Raw genomic sequence first — 15,170 nt, forward strand, 5'->3', positions numbered from 1 at the left:
TTAAGATTGTATCTTGTATTTTTTGTATTATAAAATATTTTTATTATTATCAAAATTAAAATATTCAAGATCAACAATAGTTTTTTACAAATACTAACTATTATTAATAAATATAATCCTTTTAAGAATTGAAATTTCTTTTAATATTAATATATTCTTCCTACATATGATTGAACTAAAGGACAAGACAATTGTTTCTTTGTGGGGAGTGGTTCATTCCTGGGCCCGGTTTCTCCTCCAAGGGGAATCTCTGATTTTTCTCTGAGAGAGAGGGAGAGGGAGGGAGGGGAGCAGATTGAGCGCGAGGTTTCGGCATCTGCAAAATTTCTTCCCAAAGCAAATCAGTTAGATAGAGGTTTTTTAGGCGAGAAAGACAAAGACGAGGACGAAGAAGAGATCTCAGAGAAAGAAATGCGGACACTGCCGTTGGGATTCTCACTGTCGCCAACGGCAGCAGCAGCAGCAACAACAACGCCAATTAACGGTCGTCTCTCTCCCAAATTCCATTCAAACTCCACAAATTCTAAGAAGCCGAAGCTGCCTCTTCCTTATTCTCTTTCTCGTTCCTTCCCACAAGTTTCCCTTCCCTCTCATCTGCCCCCTTCAGGTCTCTCTCTCTCTCTCTCTCTCTGCGACGATTCTTTAAATTTGTGGATGCCGTTTTTTACTCCTTGGATTTTTCAATTTCTTTTCCCTATGGGTGAATTGTTCAATTAGATGTTTGTTAGGCACTTAAAGTTTTCTGACGGCCGGATTAGGAAATTATGAGCCGAAACTATGCAATTGTGGATCAATTTAGGGATTAATGAATTGAGACGGGGCATTTTTGATGACCTAGACATGTCCTTGTGCTATTGAAGTTTCTGATATAATTGCAACATAATTCTGTGGAGCGATTCTAGATTTCATTTTATGAGAGATTCTAATAATTGATTCTACTTTTGGGTGTAGGGCTGCTCTGCAGAGCCAGTCAAGTGGTTGAATTATTCCCAACTGTGTCGCCTGAAATAGTGGTTCGAGAGGCCAGGTTAGAGGACTCCTGGGAGGTGGCTGAGACTCATTGCAGTTCCTTCTTCCCTGAATATTCGTTTCCTTTAGATTTTCTGCTGAGGATTGACAGGATATTCGCAATGGTATTGGGGTTCTCTGTACCTCATGGTTGTCGAAGAACTTGTCTGGTTGCCGTTACTGGCAGCTCGGTTGATGATTCTTTCCTCTGTGGAACTGAAGATTGTAAAATTGGAGCTCTTGATGGTAGATTTAGTCTGAGTAAAGGGTATGTAGCTGGAATATTAACTGTAGATACTGTGGCTGATTTTCTACCAAGGAAAGGACCACTGCGGCAGAGAAGGTAAGATTGGTTTGGTTTTTGCTTCTTGTCGGTGAGACTATATCTGGTGTAGCATCGTTTAAGGAAATATAAGTACACGAAGGTTTTACTTATCACCACCTAGGAGGAACAATTTTGACTTAAATTCTCATTACATATGCTTAATTATCATTTTACTTGCCCAAAGAGAAAAGAATTTAAATAAGGGACAAGAGTGGCAGAAAAGCTACTACTTGTTTGATTTAGTGGCGTGTCCTTGCGGGTCCTTAGTCCTAATGCTTTGATTATATGATGACCATTAATATCCCATGTAGCTGAAGATCGCATTATCAAGGATCTGGAGACCCAGACTTCTTCTGTGTAAAGATATACACATGTATGGAGGGACAAATACAGAATGGGGTCAGGGTTGCTGTAACACCCCCAATCTTCAAAAATCCAATTTAATGGTATATTATGGGCCAACAACAATATTATGGTACATTTTGGGTCAGAATTTTGAAGTGGAAGTTTTTTATGGACATATTCTTGGCCCCTCTCAAGATGAAATTCTCGCTTCATCACTGTGTACGTATGTATTATGCAGGCATGTCTATGTATGTACAACTTATATATATATATATATATATATAAAGAGAGAGAGAGAGAGAGAGAGAGGCATATGTATGTGGTACGTTCACATATAAAAATATATTAGGATGGGCATTGCCCACCAATTTGTGTAGCCTGATTAAATTGGTAACTTGTTACAATTTGATTTACTGTGATAAATGGATTCACTAGTTACATATATATCAATATATGGGCCTTGAATTGTTTGGTGTATATTTTCTTATGTATCCATCATATTATTTGTTCATGACCACCACAATCACATTTTGCCACTATTACTGGAGTTACACAATCCTTGTCTATGATACATCATTACCTGCACTAATTTGATGTCACAACCTGGTCTAGAGGTTACAATATTGTGTACTTTGGACTTGAGCTTGATTTTTAAGCAGCCTCAATTGATACAAGGTTGCCCGATCCTATATTAATACTTGGTATGTCTGCAATCAGGTGATATGGGATTGAGAACTTTATCCCTCTTGTCTCATCCATTTTTTAGTCCATGTGGCACTGGTCAGGAATCAGGATACTTTGTACTTGGGTACCTCTTACAAACCTCAGACTCTCTCGTCAGTTCAAAGGAGTTTGTTTCCTAAGGCTTCCTCTTAGATGGATATATATATATATTTGTTTTTTAACTGCAGTACACAACACTTTATTAGGGGAGGATAAAGTATTGTTAATTGGTGTTACAGGTGTAAAGTGGATAGTCAGTGCATGTACTTCATATGTGTTGGGTGGTTGCAAGGGAGTTGCAGTTAGATATATGTCATGAATCACTAGAAGCTCTCCCTCCCAGAGGTCTAGCCTTGATATGCGATTCTGTTTAGCCTCATAAAGTGCCACAAGTTTTGCTATAATCTCTTATTGCACATAATTTCTTATCCATAGGTAATTACCATACGGATGTTCAAGAAACCTCCTTGGCTCAGATAGAGAAGTTCTCAGTCCAAGTCCCTTGTGGGACAGTCACAGCATATTCTCAATTCAATTAAGAAACTCTTCCCAAGTGCTCCATATCACTCACACCATACAAGGACACATGAGACGATTTCTTGACTGAAAAGACTAGTATTTGCCCCACTTTTCATAAGGGTGCCCATTGTTAAGAATGCTCACAGCCCTTCCTTGGCTTGACTGCAGGCATTTTCTACCGGCCAATCACCTCCCACAGGTTCCTCCACTGCTACATCAAGTCTGGTCTCCTTACACACTCCCCTTGGCTTTTGGAGCCATTGGCATCAGAACTCAGAAGACCCTCCAACTGTGGGATCACTCCTGCAGCCTAGGTATGGGGGGCCAGGTATCTCCCTTTGCTTACTTTCAATGACCTAGGATTGGAGAGCTATGTGTTACCATCAAGCTCTCACTGTGGCTTTCTCAGGGGCGCTTGCCCATGGCTCCTTATGGGAGAGGGGGTTCAATCATATGCAGAATCATATTTTGATGTTTGATCATCATGGTGCTATTAGCCTATTACCATTGCAACCTCCAACGCAGCAAGGTCTCCTTGAATAAAAGTGTGTTAGGTGGCCATGATAGACTCCACATCCTTTAGGTTTCAGCATTTTGTAGTGTCCTTAGGAGCCATCAAAACTTTTTTGGCAAGTTCCAAATAGACTTTTAGAACCTTCTTTTGCTACTTAGGGAACCTAGAACCTTCTCTCTCTCTGTTCTTGATGTTTATTGTGATTCTGGAAAACATCTTTTGTCAGCTTATTTTCAACTTGCTCACAATCATTCATCCCTGGGCCAAGTTGGGTGGACTGGGAATTCCCTTAGAAAGTGGAGGTAACTTTGGCATCAAGAGATACCTAGCCTGTTATGACCTGTGGCTGTGGTAACTCATGCATTAATGCGGACAAGTTGGAGAGAGCACAATAAGGGGCCCAGAATCCCCTTTGTTCAGATTAACTATGCTTCTATTTTCTATTTTGTATAATTTTTTGAAGTTTATTGACTTTTTGTAAGTTTGTTTTCATTGTAAAGAGTTCACCCTTGCTTGCTTTTACTTGGGTGGGTCCCTTCTCAATGTTTTGAATGGCAAACCTTGACTCATATATATGTATATACATGTATGAACATCCCCTCATCACTACTGTGCATGGGTTTCCTCAACTAAATGCATTCACCTTGCCATATTTATCACACATAAAAGTTATTTGTGTGTGATAGTTGACATGACGATGAGCTCCCGTGGTACATCCTTTACATGTGTCCACATCCTATTACCGAATACCTTTGCGTTTCTCCACGAGTGCTCTGAGTTTATTGAACTGAGATTGTATAAGCTTCAATTTAACAAGAGCTGGAGGTCATGTTTCTTTTTGATATATATTATCTATCAGGAAAAGAAAAAGAGATCTGGCAGTTATGGTTCTTGAAGTACCATTCTCTTGTATTCCAATGACAACAGACCAAGCCTTTGTCCTGCTAGGTACATGGATTCTATCTCACCATTCATTTCTATCCATGATCTATCTTTTGTAAGGTCATCATATTTGTGTCACGCCTAAGAGTTTCCACTCTCTTGAATTCCAATGAGATGGAGTTCTGATGATTCTATCAAGTTTTATGCTATACATCTTCAGTCAACATTTTCATGCCATCAAGAAGGTTTCTGTACAAATTGACAATAATGATTTTGTATGTAGTAGATAGGGAGGTACATATAAGATGAGAATCCAGGTAGACTTGTATTCTGTCAAATTTAAATGGGCTCTAGAAGTATGGGTACCACCATGGACTTCAGTGAGCTGAGGAAAATAGCATTGTTGACTTTTCCCTATGAATGTTGGCCTTCATACACAAATATCCTGTACATCTAGTTTTCTCTCTATGGTATCATTTATTATAGCTTACCCTAGATTATAGCTTACCCTAGAGTCTAGAATTGATTATAGCTTACCCTAGATTAATCTTCAACTATCTGCATTATATAAATCAATTCTGTAATGCCATGCTTGGAACTGGGAATTTTAGAAAGAGAAAAAAAAAAAAAAGGAAAGGAAATACATGCTTTATGTATATATAAAAATGGATGTACATAACCTAAAAAAAAAGATGTACATAAATTATGTCATTCCAAAAATAGCCCCCGTCATTTTTCTTGCTGTTTTTTTCTTAAATGGTTATTGCTTTGTGCCACAAGGAATGTTGGTGGCTTTTGATGTCAGATTTTGTGACCGCAAAGGTTGTCACATCCTTAACACTTATAGACTGCATATTTTCACATGATGAAAGAGCGCTTTGTGTGTGTGTGTTAAGTCACTGAAATAGCATTTTCAATTTAGCTATTGGTAGTTGTCTTGCCTAAGGTGCACCTAGGTGCAAAGTGCAGCTCTGTGTGCCTCATCACCACTAAGGCGCAGGCCCATGCTTGAGGTGCTGCCTAGGCGCACGAGGCGCCTGCCTCATGCAAGGGCAGCAAGGCACATGCGTTGTATATATGTGTATTAAAACCCTATTTCTTGTCCATTTGTCATCTTTGATCTTATTTCTTGTTGATTTGGTTGCATATTCTTGTATATCGATGAGATCAAAACCTAGCGGTGTAAGTCGGAGGTTTGGTGGATCTCCCACTCAGCTGTAAGGATCCTTTGGCAGTGATGTTCACTCACTGGAGAACTACTTATGTCTATATTCTGCTTCATTTTTCTTTCTTTCTTCTAATTTCTTTTGCAATATAGAATAAACTAATTCTTTGTTGTAATTGTTTTTCGCTATGTGTTCAACTCTGATTTTTTTTTTTTCTTTCTTCCAATTTCTTGCTAAGAAACAAATGTTTTCATTGTGTTCTCTACTGTTTTTTCTGTCTTTCTCTCTTCCAATTTCTTTTTCAATTTAAAAGAAATTAATTGTTTTCCTGCAACTGTTTTTGTAGTCTGTTCTGCTATAATTTTTTGTTTCCTCTAATCTCTTTTGCAATTAGGAGAAACTAATTATTTTTTTTGCAATAATATTACTTGTTATTATAGAGTTGGTCATTTGTCATTTATGATTTTATGAGTTTGCATCTCCTTATAGGTACACATTGAAAACAATAGTGTATTAAATATTTTGTAAGCATTTTAAATAAATGTGCACCTCATGTGCTTGAGGCTCGTGCTTTGCCTCGTACCACGCCTCATGCCTACGCCCCAAGCACTAATTTGTGCCTCAGTGCACCTTGTGTCTTTGACAACTTTGCTCTCATTGCATTTCCTAGATTCCTTTATAAAGATTGTACAGACTTAAGAGAATGTAACTTCTCAAAGTAATCTTTGTTCTACATGCTGGGAGGGGATTTCCAGGGTTAAAAGACCAATGCCTATAATATATGCTCATCTTGGGTGGGGCCATTACATTTGTACTCTTTTCTCACCCAAAGAGTTTAATGGACAACAATGTTAATAACAAATATGGGATATAACCTTATCCTTATATCTGGTGATATGGGTGGTTAGCTAGTTATGTATCATTATTTTTATTTATTTAAATTGTGGAAAATAGTGTCAACTTCTTGGTAATGTAGGACCTTCTGTATGAATGGCATAAAACTTGTGTTTACACTGGTTTCTTTATAAAATGGATTGAGGCCAGGACCCAACTCTGCAGGTATGTGCAACCCTATTTGTATCGGTGAGTTACTGCCTCCATGCTTTACATGAATCTTGTATCACAAATCTTCTTCCAAAAATTTCGTGATCACATTCATAACCTGTTTTTTGTGTCCAACCATTTTTACTGAACAATTGTCATCATGCATGATCAGAGATTTCTAGGGCTGCGTGTTCAAGTCATAACTAGCAAGTTTTGTATGTTTGATTCTTCTCCTCAATGATGTTGTTTATATCAGCCATATAGATTTCTACATTAGAAATTTTACAAAATTATGTAAGATATATATAGTCTTCAAGTACTACAAATCAATGATATGTTGAAATTATTTACCCAGTAGTTAGGCGTTCTCTACTTGTTTGCTGTAGAAAAAAAGGATGCACTTAAGAAATTCAAGCAATGCTAAACCACAAAGTGGCGCAGATGGGAGAACTGAATGGTTCAGTCCACCTGAAAGCATGCAGTATTTCCAGAATATAATGATGACCACAGTGAATTTCAAAATTGAGCTCAACACAAGAAAGAACTGGGTTGAAAGAATTTTTTGCATAAGCACATTCTAAACTTAATATTATGTATGATAAGTAATTACCTGGACCTGCTTCCTCTAGGTTCCTTCCTTCCAGACACATCATATCCTGCTGTTCCCATCTCCTTTTAGAAGGAAAAAAGGTGTTACCTGTGCATGAGACTCCCAAATTTGTGAGGTTGGGGGAGGGTTGTATTTGTACACAACCTTACCCGTGCTTTTTTGTAAAAAAGTTTGTTTCTACAACTTGAATCCTTGACCTTCCAGTTGCAAATAAGCAATCTTACTGTTGTTACCATATCAAGGCTCATCCTCCACCTTTTAGCAGGAAAAAGAAGACAAAAGTTCATCTGTCATGGCATGTACACAATATTTGATCAATGTTTGTGCAGAAACTAGTTTTTCAGGTTCTACTGTGTTTTTTGCTATATCTCCACATTATACATAGGCCAATAGACGTAACTTTCCTTCCCTGCTTTTCTTAGCACGTAGGAGCTAAAAAAATGATGCTTGTTTATGATGGCATCAAGAACCTCAAAAACAACTTAGGCTATCCTCAGTGCTTGAAAGCTTTGTCCAATTTGCATACATCATTTCTGTAGTGTGGCTAAATGTGCCATACTGGGTTGCTTCACTACTTTTGCTATGCTATGGTGGCGATGGGCTATTAGAATCCTGCTAAGCTTGGTGCTCCTCGTTCCAAGAGTTCGTTCAGCTGTGAACTTGAAAATGGCTTGAAATTGTCATGCTTACCGTACCACTAGCCAAGTAAGAATTGCTTTTGATTCTCTACAAATTTGAATTCGTTTGTTAATGACAGTCACCGAGCCATTTCTTTTCTTCATTTTGGTGGAATGAGGAGAACCTTAAGAGGCTTGTCCTCTTTGTCTACTTGATCAATATCAGCAAATTATTTCTGTCACCTATGAGGATCTTGCCTTCAGTTCTTCCCAACGCTGTCAATTAAAATACAGAACGCAGGTTCCACATCTCATAACTGCTGAATATCTATTTTCATTGAATCCAAAACCTAGTTGTTTGAAACTATCGTTGACTGTATTTGCCGTTGCATTTCTTGACGTCAGAAATTAAGTATATATGCACGTATATTTTGCAAAACTTATATATTTCTCATCGTTGTTGATTTTGTTTTCCAAAACCAGAGAACGAAAAATTTTCTTCTTTTACAAGTGAGGCATGAATGTGATCCTTGCAGGACAGGAATTGCATACCTATCAAACGTGGCAGTTCGGGAGAGATTTCGAAGGAAGGGGATAGCTAAGAAGCTGATCACAAAGGCAGAGTTTCAAGCCAGGAGCTGGGGCTGCCGGGCCATTGCGCTGCATTGTGACCTGAACAACCCTGGTGCCACAAAGTTGTACATAGGCCGAGGTTTCAAATTTATCAAAGTGCCAGAAGGTGCAAAGTGGCCCCAACCGAAGACTTCCCCAGATGTCCAGTTCAGCTTCATGATGAAGCTCCTAAACTGAAGCATCTGAAGGGATAATATAAATGGATCCAAATATTATGGTGAAATTTGAATGTCTCAGTGTGCTTGCTATTATATGAATAGATAAGCTGCGGGATATAGGAGCAATGTATTTATGGTGCTGCAATCTTCAAGCTGTGGAATGACTTCCTCAGATATGCACTTGCAGGATCACTGTCACTCTGGAAAAAGCCTGGAAATGCATTTACTCTCTCGATCTCTCTCTCTCTTCCCCTTTTTCCTGTGGTTTGTAAATCTTTTTTCTTTTTCTTTTTTCTTTTTTTTTATGGCGTTCAGAACTGTAAAAGGAACACCCTCTATGAAATAACTTATTACAAATCCACGTATTACGTAAATATACAAGAATTGATCCAATTGCATAGGCCTGTTTGGTTGTGCAAGTTCTTGTGCTTTTTTTTTTCCTTTGGTTTTGTTGTTTCAGAACTTTGGAAATGTCTTTGTTTATAAGGATTTTCTTTTCTCATTTGTGTTGCTAGACTAGTAGTCATCAGAATACATTCATATTAATGTATTTAAATAATAATAATTTAAAACTTTAAATTTCAGATGATAAGATACACACTAACATTATATTAATTTAGGTTTTGAATGCGATACCAAGAACAGGAGGGCTTTTAATATTAATTATTTTTATATTGAGTGTTGTGTTTGATGACAATTGCGTATGTATGGGGAATGCTCCTGTTATGAGTTTTTTTGTGCTGTCATTGAAATTGTTAAATTGTGAATGGGGAACCTCATTTTCAGGGTTGACGCTTAACTGCCAAATTTCACAATAGAGCACCACCACTGGGAAACGAAGCATGTACTACTCCCAACTCCTCCATTCAAACCTATCTCTAGTTGGATTGATTGTCAACTTAGAATGCTGAATAATGATGGTCGCATGAACCATGTTTTAGTCAAAGAATTATAAAAAGTGGAGTTCGCATTGAAAACTTGGAAATAATTGATGGAAAGAATTGATGATTGATTGTTTAAATGTTGTGGGTGGGGTGGGGGGTGTTAATATAGCATAGCTATTATTTGTCTCTTCTTGATGTTGAAAAATGATGGATCTATTCTATTCAAGTGAGTGTTTGCAATTGGGAGAGTGTCAGTGTCATTCTCGCTCGCCCCATGAATCCCAATTCCGAATCCGAGCTCTCAAACTCAATCCAAGAACCAAAAAAAAAAAAAAAAACAAGAATCCTACCACGTATCTAAATAAAACATTGAACAGAAATCAAATTTATCTTAAACCCATCTCAAATCATTATTACCCCAAACATGTTATTAAAATCAAAATAAACAAATTACTTACAACATCTTTATTAAGATATCTATGATTAAGATCAAAACATCAAACAAACGTTAATAAGATTGCAAAAATTAAAATTTAAAATCACAATATATCTCAACTCATAGATATATGTTACCAAGTGTTTGTAAATGATCATATATATATATATATAAATATATATGCGGTTTCACGTCCAAGGGAGAGAGCAGAGCACTATCCCCACTACTACCCGACACCCAATTTTTGCATTTTAAACTTCTTCCAAAATCTGAATTGATAAGAAAAACCAACTTAAACCAAGAGGCCAGCAGCCTGGAAGGAAGACACATTAACAGCAATATAGCATGTCCAAAGTTGCAGCAGCAAGTCATGAGATAATGCAATATTACTTGGAACAAACAATGCAGAAGGTAGTGATTTAGAAGGCAAACAAATCCAAAGCGCATATATATATATATATAAATACATATAGCTAGCTACAAGTCTCCGCCTACAATTTCCAAAATTGGCTGAAGCAGGTGGTCTTTCCCACATCCCCCATCAACAATTCAAAGGAGAAAACAAAAATAGTAACCTCAACTGAAACTTGAAACTTGGCAATTCATCAGCAGCTGTACATTCCACAACCATTTCTTCTTCCCTGAAGTTGAGGTTGAAGCCTTACCTTCCCCTGTTGTCGCTTCCCGAATCCATTACGATAATTAGCCGCTTTGCGATCTTCGAGAACTCGCTGCAAACCCGAGATAGCCAGAAACGAGTGTGATTAGTATTTCAATCTCTAGCAAGAAGGAAGTTAAGTTAATGGTTTGAATTCCTTCTTAGTACTTTACCTGAAGGGTTCATCCCCAGCGTGTTTGATGACACCTGCAGCGTCCCGGTAGAGTACATCGCTCAACATCTCGGATCCTTCCATGCTGAACATGTAGGCTAGCTTTCTGTACAGCTCTTCGTATGACCCGAGGGCCGAGAGGTCAAGGGTTCGGCCCACGTCCTCTGATTCCAGGAACACCTTACAGTGACCAGTCTCCAAGCCAAACTCAGACTTGTTGAGATCCCTGCACCAGGGGGACCCGCCCTCGGATGAGTTCTCTGTGGGAACTGCTGATCCGGAGCCATAAGAGAAATTCTGCGTCTTGTCTGGATTCCCATCAGATGAACTGGTCCCGACTGTCTCTCCGGAACAGCTCTGAGAGGTCTGCTGCTGCTGCTCCGGAAGAATTAGCTGACCAAACAGCATGAACACAGGCTTCTTTGTCTGATCATTTTTCTTCAAACTTTGGTTAGAAAGGCCCATGCTAAGCAGGCAAGATACGTTTCCGTTCTCTTCCTGATTGTTCATGATGCTGCCGGTGGGAACACGCGGTGGTCGGGCAGCACGGTCGAGCTGCTGCAACCCAAGGGGAAACGGACCCGACTGCAGTTTGCTGAAGTGGAGATCTGCCGAAGAGAAACCAAATTGAGCATGCCTGGCTCCCTGTATGCCTGCAGGAAAGTTATCTGATACACGACGAAAGGGGCTGCTGGGCCTGAGGGGACTGCTGGGAAATGACGGCATTGGAAATTGCCCGATGAAGGAGAAATCGGGGGGTTGCAGAACCCGCAACTTCTTTCTTGGTGACAATTGGGTGAGATGGATGGCGGGCATGTTTGAAACCAATTCAACCAACCATGGGCTAACTCGTTTGACATTTTGAAGCAAATCTGGTTCATCCCATTCAACCTGCAAAATGTTTTTAAGCATTACCACAAGGCAACTAACTGACATATTCAGCCAATTCCCAAATTTCACCTTTCAAATCAAAAAAAAAAAAAAGATAGAAATTTCATCTAAACGTAAAGTTCTCTTCTTCATAATTTTTATCACCTTAAACTGATATTTATCCCAGATAACTCTGCTGCCAGTGTATTTTGTTCACAAGTTTACCTATTCATCCTTACCTGCTGCCCGGAATCAGTATTCTACCTGAATAAGAAGCTAAGAACCATAAAATTACGCCTACAACAGACATGCATGAAAACCATATGTTTCTTCTGTTTGCTTTTTGAAGTCAGCTGAAGTGCGTCGCAATATTTCAAGACAATCAAACATCAACTGGAGGCGGAGGGAAATAACAAATGTCAAATTACATGGAACATACACCATAAAAAGTTATATGCCATTTGGTTATTTCATGCAATCTCAATTACATATTGAAGGGAAAAACTAGTTAATAATGGAAAATGTAAAATACAGAGAAAAAGGAAAGATGAAGATACTGTTAGTCCATATAAAACTACACAGAAATGTCTCTAGATCACTAACATGGTTTCTTCCTTGACAGTTCTGTGACAACCGTGAAATCACAATATATAGAGGATGCAAATGAAAACAGCAGGTAAACAAGGGAGAACAGGTTAATGGAAGTATAGAGGTCTTTCACAATCAGTAGCATGTGCAAGTTACCTGCAGAAGCCGCCATGGAGAATTAGGCCAGTGGATAGGGTCGTCAACTTGAACGTTTGATATGGTCCCCATGAACCAGCTTATGCGAGATGAATCCTCTGTTTCAAAAGCCATTTTAAATCTCATCCCCACGCACCACTGAGTTCTCATTGCACTTCCCACAGCTGAAGCCTTCACACAAAACCCTGGAGCACTGCCACGAGGGTAGTAAACAACCTCAAAAGGCTGCCCAGTAGCAGCAAGGGTGGCTGCTTCCACAACAGATTCAACCCTCACTCTTCCCTTCACATTCTGATCCGCATTACCAGTTTTGATATTTTTGTTATCATTTTCTCTCAAGAAAGAGGAATAACCCCCAAAAGGAGAGCCGCAATTCCCCCCCAAGGCGTTCCACCCGGATTGTGGCTCTGGTCTGCCAGAACTACCCCTTTTTGCCCTTCGAATCCCAACACAAAGATCCCCATTATCTACCCTCAAGAAAACAATTGAATCCCCAGCAACAAGCTTCTTCTGATTCACAAAGTTGCTCCAACCTGTCGTGAGGAGATGACGACGTGGAGTCCCTCTGTAAATATGCCTAAATTTCCATATTTGTCCGTGAAGATCCTTGGCAATGATGGTCTGAACCGGAGGATCAGCCGAGTAATCCAGCCGGGGAAAGATAGTCTCTGCACAATACCTGGGAACAGAGAAACCCCCACCATTGTTTGCATCAGACTGAGTCAAAGTCTTTGCAAAAGAGGCAGGCTTCTCTTGGCTCTCAGTTTTATCAATTCCCACGAACCCGTCATCATCACCTTCATCAAAACCACAATCATTGTTCCTCAACGGAACCAACTTTATCTTGGCATAAACCTCATCAGTATCATTATCAGCCAAAAACTTGACCCCCAAAACTCTGCAGAGAATAAGTGGAGGGACACTAGGAAAATTCCCAAAATCAATTTTCTCAAGGGCATGCTCAGAGTGGCCCTGAGGGAAGTAAAAGACCTTAGAGTTCACCGCCGGCATATGCACCATCCCGCCGGCGCAGGCATGCCATAACTGAGAATCCAAGCATTTTTCTAATTCATTCATCACTGGTTTGTTCATGGCAGTAATTGTAGAATTCCCAAGCAAATTAAACGCCCTTTCTGCCAATGAAATCCAGTAAATGGTTTAGTCTAGCCAAATGATGAAAGAAAACAAGAAGGCACCCGGCTGGTTGCCAAGAAGATTCAGGAAAGAAGCATCATCTAGGGCACATCACTGGTTAAACACAAAAACCCAGTACCCGAGAAGTTTCTCTCTTTGGTTTCCTGAGTGACCAAACAAGATATAAATAATGCGGGAAACCAGGAAAAAGGGGGGGTAGAGAGAAAGATCAACAGTACCTGAGTAGCGAAGCTGAAGAGGATGGAAAAAACAAGCACATATCAGGCACCACAGGACGCCAAAATGGATCACCAACCAGCAAATTCCTCTATCTGCCGCTGCCCAGAAGCCAGAATTTTGGGTTTTGATCCGTAGGAACAAAAGGAACCCAGATGGATCTCATGCCTTCTCGTTGTCAAAATCGAAAATCATTTTATATTAGAGAGAGGAGAGGAGAGGAGTTGGAGAGTGTAGGGAGTAGAAGAAGGATCTGCAGAGATATTTAAAAGGAGAGAGAGAGAGAGAGAGAGAGAGTGAGTGCGACCAGACACTGTAATTGTTCTGCACAACACATAAACGCTTCGTTGCCGACCAGACGGTTGGCACAAAGAGAGAGAGAGAGAGAGAGAGAGATTTGACAGAAAGTTCCAAAGGAGGAGTTTTGGTCTGTGAGGGAGAGAGAGAGAGAGAGAGATTTAATAGAGAAGAGGCTGAGAAGATAGCTTTGTATTGCAAGCTTCCAAACACCAACCAACAGCTGAAAAGAGAAAGAAAATGAAAAAAACAGAAAAATTACTCTCTTTTCTTTATTTTTTATTAGTTTTTGGATGATCCCAACTCAGTACAACCCCCCCCCGCCCCCCCTCTCTCTCTCTCTCTCTCTCTTCTCCTTTCAGATCCGAATCTCCCCTCTATCTATTTCTTCCCCAACCACACCTCACCATACGGCGCGTGTGTTGCCCCCTCTCCTTATTCATCCAACCAAACAACTACTAATACTTACTTTTCTTTCATTCATTGTATACTACTACTGCTACTATTATAGATATAGAAAGCCCTAAACCCCCACCCCTACCCCATTGTATACTACTACTACTACTACTACTATTGTCGGTAGGTTTAATTAATGGGTAACCCAAAAAATTCAAACACTTAACCATATGTTTCATATAAATAACCATTTGAGACATTTTAAGGGTAGAAAGACAATCAACCCACAGAGTATGGCAAGAAATTTCAGTCCACGCGCCGTCAGAGCGACTGGGGACGATTTATAAGGGATCGGCAGAGAATTTTTACAACACTATAATAATAATAATTAATAATAATAAATACATTTTTATTTATTGATCATTGACCTTTCATTTCTTTCTGTTTCTTTAATAATCATATCGCGATATTTTAGCAGCATATCGCGAGTCCCTCGCGCTTAACTCTCAGACTGCTCTGAAATCAAAGCAAATTGCTAACCGCCACCACTTAACCACGGTTACACCAGAGTTTGATGCACTACTAATAATTAAATAAAATTAGCTTAATAATACTAATTTTTTTATTAAAAAAATCACAGAAAAAATATTTCTTATGAAACATACAAAATTAATTTAAAATTATTACTGAAAAATAAAAAATATTAGTTTAAAAATATTAGTTTTGAATTTAAACTGGAGTTTGGTAAACCCTGGTTAGAGAGGAGTTTGCGGAACCATGGTCAACCGCGTCATGGGT

The 15,170-nt window shown here is 39.2% G+C and overlaps 2 protein-coding genes across 3 annotated transcripts; one reads left to right on the forward strand and one right to left on the reverse strand.

Annotated features, from left to right (window-relative positions):
* Positions 1–205: 205 nt before the first annotated feature.
* On the forward strand, positions 206–8,937 carry LOC127806053 (uncharacterized). The gene is made up of 3 exons (XM_052343033.1): positions 206–607; positions 952–1,351; positions 8,290–8,937. The coding sequence occupies exons 1-3, from the start codon at positions 412–414 to the stop codon at positions 8,561–8,563; spliced, it is 870 nt and encodes a 289-aa protein (XP_052198993.1). The 5' UTR covers positions 206–411; the 3' UTR covers positions 8,564–8,937.
* Positions 8,938–10,254: 1,317 nt separating this feature from the next.
* LOC127806054 (auxin response factor 18-like) lies at positions 10,255–14,131 on the reverse strand. 2 transcript variants are annotated; one of them, XM_052343034.1, is made up of 4 exons: positions 13,682–14,131; positions 12,309–13,441; positions 10,696–11,585; positions 10,255–10,595 (listed from the first exon to the last, which is right to left on the reverse strand). In XM_052343034.1, the coding sequence occupies exons 2-4, from the start codon at positions 13,398–13,400 to the stop codon at positions 10,526–10,528; spliced, it is 2,052 nt and encodes a 683-aa protein (XP_052198994.1). In that variant the 5' UTR covers positions 13,401–13,441; positions 13,682–14,131; the 3' UTR covers positions 10,255–10,525. The 2 variants fall into 2 exon arrangements, with proteins under 2 accessions (XP_052198994.1, XP_052198995.1); XM_052343035.1 differs by having other exon boundaries at positions 12,309–13,556.
* Positions 14,132–15,170: the final 1,039 nt, after the last annotated feature.

The sequence above is a fragment of the Diospyros lotus genome, chromosome 7 (genome assembly GCF_014633365.1).
Source record: "Diospyros lotus cultivar Yz01 chromosome 7, ASM1463336v1, whole genome shotgun sequence".
In the NCBI taxonomy this organism is placed as follows: Eukaryota; Viridiplantae; Streptophyta; class Magnoliopsida; order Ericales; family Ebenaceae; genus Diospyros; species Diospyros lotus.

Excerpts from the sequence above, each read along its gene's own strand:
- LOC127806053 (XM_052343033.1), top strand. The coding sequence starts at position 412 with ATGCGGACACTGCCGTTGGGATTCTCACTGTCGCCAACGGCAGCAGCA. Across the intron at positions 608-951 it reads CTCTCATCTGCCCCCTTCAG|GGCTGCTCTGCAGAGCCAGT; the intron begins GTCTCTCTCTCT and ends TTTTGGGTGTAG. Across the intron at positions 1,352-8,289 it reads GGACCACTGCGGCAGAGAAG|GACAGGAATTGCATACCTAT; the intron begins GTAAGATTGGTT and ends TGATCCTTGCAG.
- LOC127806054 (XM_052343034.1), bottom strand. The coding sequence starts at position 13,400 with ATGAACAAACCAGTGATGAATGAATTAGAAAAATGCTTGGATTCTCAG. Across the intron at positions 11,586-12,308 it reads CTCCATGGCGGCTTCTGCAG|GTTGAATGGGATGAACCAGA; the intron begins GTAACTTGCACA and ends AACATTTTGCAG. Across the intron at positions 10,596-10,695 it reads GCTGGGGATGAACCCTTCAG|CGAGTTCTCGAAGATCGCAA; the intron begins GTAAAGTACTAA and ends TCGGGTTTGCAG.